The following is a 3,174-nucleotide window of genomic DNA, read 5'->3' as shown; positions in this document are numbered from 1 at the left end:
CACGGCTCACGGGCCCAGCCGCTCCGCGGCATGTGGGATCTTCCCGGACCGGGGCACGAACCCCTGTCCCCTGCATCGGCGGGCGGACTCTCAACCACTGCGCCATCAGGGAAGCCCTCAATGTTCTTAATGATGGTGACAATGGCGATGTGGTTATCTGAGAGCTAGCAGTAATGGTAAGAGGGCTGTTCTGAGGCTCCCTGAGTTAACGAGTGTAGAGGGTTTTGCCAGACGCTGAGCTGGAGTTTGATTGACAGAAGCTGCTCTTGCGCCCACACCAGTGGACCTGGGTCCTGGGGTTCCTGCCTCAGACTTGCCAGGGGCAGAACACTGGGCTCCTTCTCAAGCCCAGGCACCTCCCACCTGGATGCCCTCCAGCCTTTTGCAGCACCTGTCTGTGATCTTGTCAGAGCCTCACCTTGACATTGATAGGCAGAGTTAGCTCAGAGTTTGAGCATTTTGTCCACGGTCACCAGCTAGTGGTGGCAGAGGCCTCAGGACTCCTTACTCTGTGGTCAGGTCACTGCCTGTGGTGGCTGAGAGCTCTACCAGCCAAGCCTGGGAGCCCCTTTATAAAGGGGGATCTCTCAATGGAATGTAGCTCAGCCTTAAAAAGGAATGAAATTCAAGTTGTACAATGATGAGAATACAGTTACCACTTAAAAATGGTTGAGATAATAAATTTTATGAGTTTTATTTAAAATTAAATTACAATTTTTCTTATTTTGACTCCTATGGCAAAGAAAAAAAAAGAATGAAAAAAAGCAAAAAAAAAAGGAAAAAAAATCAGGCGCATAGCAGCTGCTGTTTAGAAATGTCCCCCTACTTCTAATTTGCTGAATGGAGAAAAAAAATCTTTTATTTATGATATTTTCAGAGACATTTGCTCTAGTATGGTGTATTTAAGTAGTAAAAAAGTAAAAAAAAATTTTTTTTCTTAATTTGGAAAAAAGGAATGAAGTTTTGACCCAACATAGATGAACCTTGAAAACATTATGCTAAGTGAAATAAACCAGACACAGAAGGACAAGTATTAAATGATTCCAGTTAATTTGAGTGGAATCTCATATATGAGATGCCTAGAATATGCAAATTTAGAGAGACCGAAAGGAGAATGGTGGTTGCCAGGGGCTGGGGGACGGGGAAATGGGGAGTTAGTGTTTAATAAGTAGGGTTTCAGTTTAAGAAGATGGAAAGGTTTTGTGGAAGGGTGGTGGGAATGGCTGCATGACAATGTGAATGCACTTAATGCCACTGAATTGTACACTCAAAATGCTTAAAATGGTAAAATTTTGTGTTATGTATATGTATGTACCACAATTTTAAGTGTAAAATATTAAGTTGGGAAAAGAGTTCAGAACCAGGGTGGTCCCTCAGGCCTCAGGAAGGGGAGGCCTGGAGTTGGGGTAGGGGAACAGTGCACGGGGGAAATGAGAATAAGGCCTCAAAGAGGCAGAACTGGGCGGAGAGTGGTCATCTCCGTGACCCTGGGCTCCTCCCAGAGCTGATCCAAGCCTCATTCGGCACCTGAGCAGAGGGCGGGGATCCAGGAGGGAGTCCCAGGCAGGGAGTTCTTGGGTGATGAGCCTGTCGCCTGCAGGGGAACAGGCTGAGACTCACTTGTGGTCAACAAAGGGGCTCAGGGAACTGGACCCAAGGGTGCTAACTTTAAAATTGTGATAAAATTCGCCTAACATAACATGTACCATCTTAACCATTTTTAGGTATACAGTTCAGTAGCATTAAGTATATTTACATTGTTCTACGACCATCACCACCATCCATCTCCAGAACCCTTTACATTTAGCAAAACTAAAAATCTGTACTCATTAAACAATAGGGGTCCTGATTCTGGGGGGAAATCCTTCCCTCACCCGCACCCCTCCAAGGTCCCTGCTTTGTGGAGTTGCAGGAACCCAGGGTCAGGAAGGCAGCCTGATCCCCTGGCCTCCTGTGGTAACCATGGGTACCTGCCTGATGTTTTCTCATCTTTGGTCCAGAGGGTGTTGAAATGATTCTGGCCTCTGAGGGCTCCAGCTCTGGGATGCTGCGAATCCCGGTGGCTCGGGAGAGGGATGCTGGCATCTATACCTGCCGAGCTGTCAATGAGTTGGGCGATGCCTCTGCAGAAATCCGGCTGGAGGTTGGATGTGAGTCTACACCTTGTCCCCACTTGCCCTGCCCCTCCTGCCTCCCCGCTTCCCCATCCCCCACCACCTGCCCTATTTCTGAGCAGGGAGGAGAGGGTGGTACCATGTAGCCTGCCAGTGGGGAATTTGCATTATTTGGATCCAGAGCACGTGGGATGGGGATTTTAGAGGGAGATGGTGTATGTGTTACCTCTTGCTGTGTAACAAATTGCCTTAAAACTATGTGGCTTAAAACGGTAAGCATCTATTGTCTCATGGTTCTGTGATTCTGGGAGTGGCTTTGCTGGGTGGTTCTAGCTCCAGGTCTCTCATGGGATGGCAGTTAATACCTTGGCCGGGGATGTGGTCATCTGAAGGCTTGACTGGGGCTGGAGAATCCACCCTAAGTTCACTCATGTGGCTGTTGGCAGGAGGCCTCTGTTCCTTACCCAGATAGGCTTCTCCAGAAGGCTCCTTGTGACATGGGTTTTCCCAGAGAAAGTGAGTCAAGAGGGCTAGAGATAGATAACATCCAAGATGGAAGCTGCAGTCTTTATAACCAGTTGCAGTCTTGGAAGTGACATGCCATCACTTCTGCCATACTCTGTTGGTCACACAGACCAACACTGGTATGTGATGAGTGGGAGGGACCACTCAAGCATGAGAATCCCAAGAGGCAGGGGTCACTGCCCATCACAGAGATAGTTTGGTTCCAGCCTGGGTGTCATCATCCCTGAGACCTGAGTTCCAGTCTTGTCTTCATCACTTACCATCTATGTGCTTTGGTCAAATCATTGACCCTCAGTTTCCCCATCTGTAAAATGGAGCTGACCACACTACTTCCTTTGTTGGGTGGCTGTGAGGCTTCAATGAAATCAGGCACACAATGCTTAGCACAGGGTTTGGCCCATTGTGAGTGCTTAATAAAGGGAGAAGCTATTATCCCTTTTTTACAGATGGGAAGTTTGAATTCTTCTGTGGCTGGTACATGGCCTTGGCTGTGATTGTCATGATGTCTACGTTCCGGGCCTGGATCCTGGGCACT

General features: G+C 48.0%; 1 protein-coding gene across 1 annotated transcript in view; it reads left to right on the top strand.

Annotated features, from left to right (window-relative positions):
- HMCN2 (hemicentin 2) overlaps positions 1-3,174 on the top strand; it is a 146,068-nt gene that overhangs the window by 23,432 nt on the left and 119,462 nt on the right. The window contains exon 7 of the mRNA XM_028497384.2: positions 2,001-2,150. Within this exon, the coding sequence (XP_028353185.1) occupies positions 2,001-2,150 (150 nt within the window). The remainder of the gene's footprint in view (positions 1-2,000; positions 2,151-3,174) is intronic.

This window comes from Physeter macrocephalus, chromosome 13, assembly GCF_002837175.3.
Source record: "Physeter macrocephalus isolate SW-GA chromosome 13, ASM283717v5, whole genome shotgun sequence".
Classification (NCBI taxonomy): domain Eukaryota; kingdom Metazoa; phylum Chordata; class Mammalia; order Artiodactyla; family Physeteridae; genus Physeter; species Physeter macrocephalus.
Note: the sequence above shows the minus strand (reverse complement) of the source record. Positions and strands in the feature narration are given on the sequence as shown.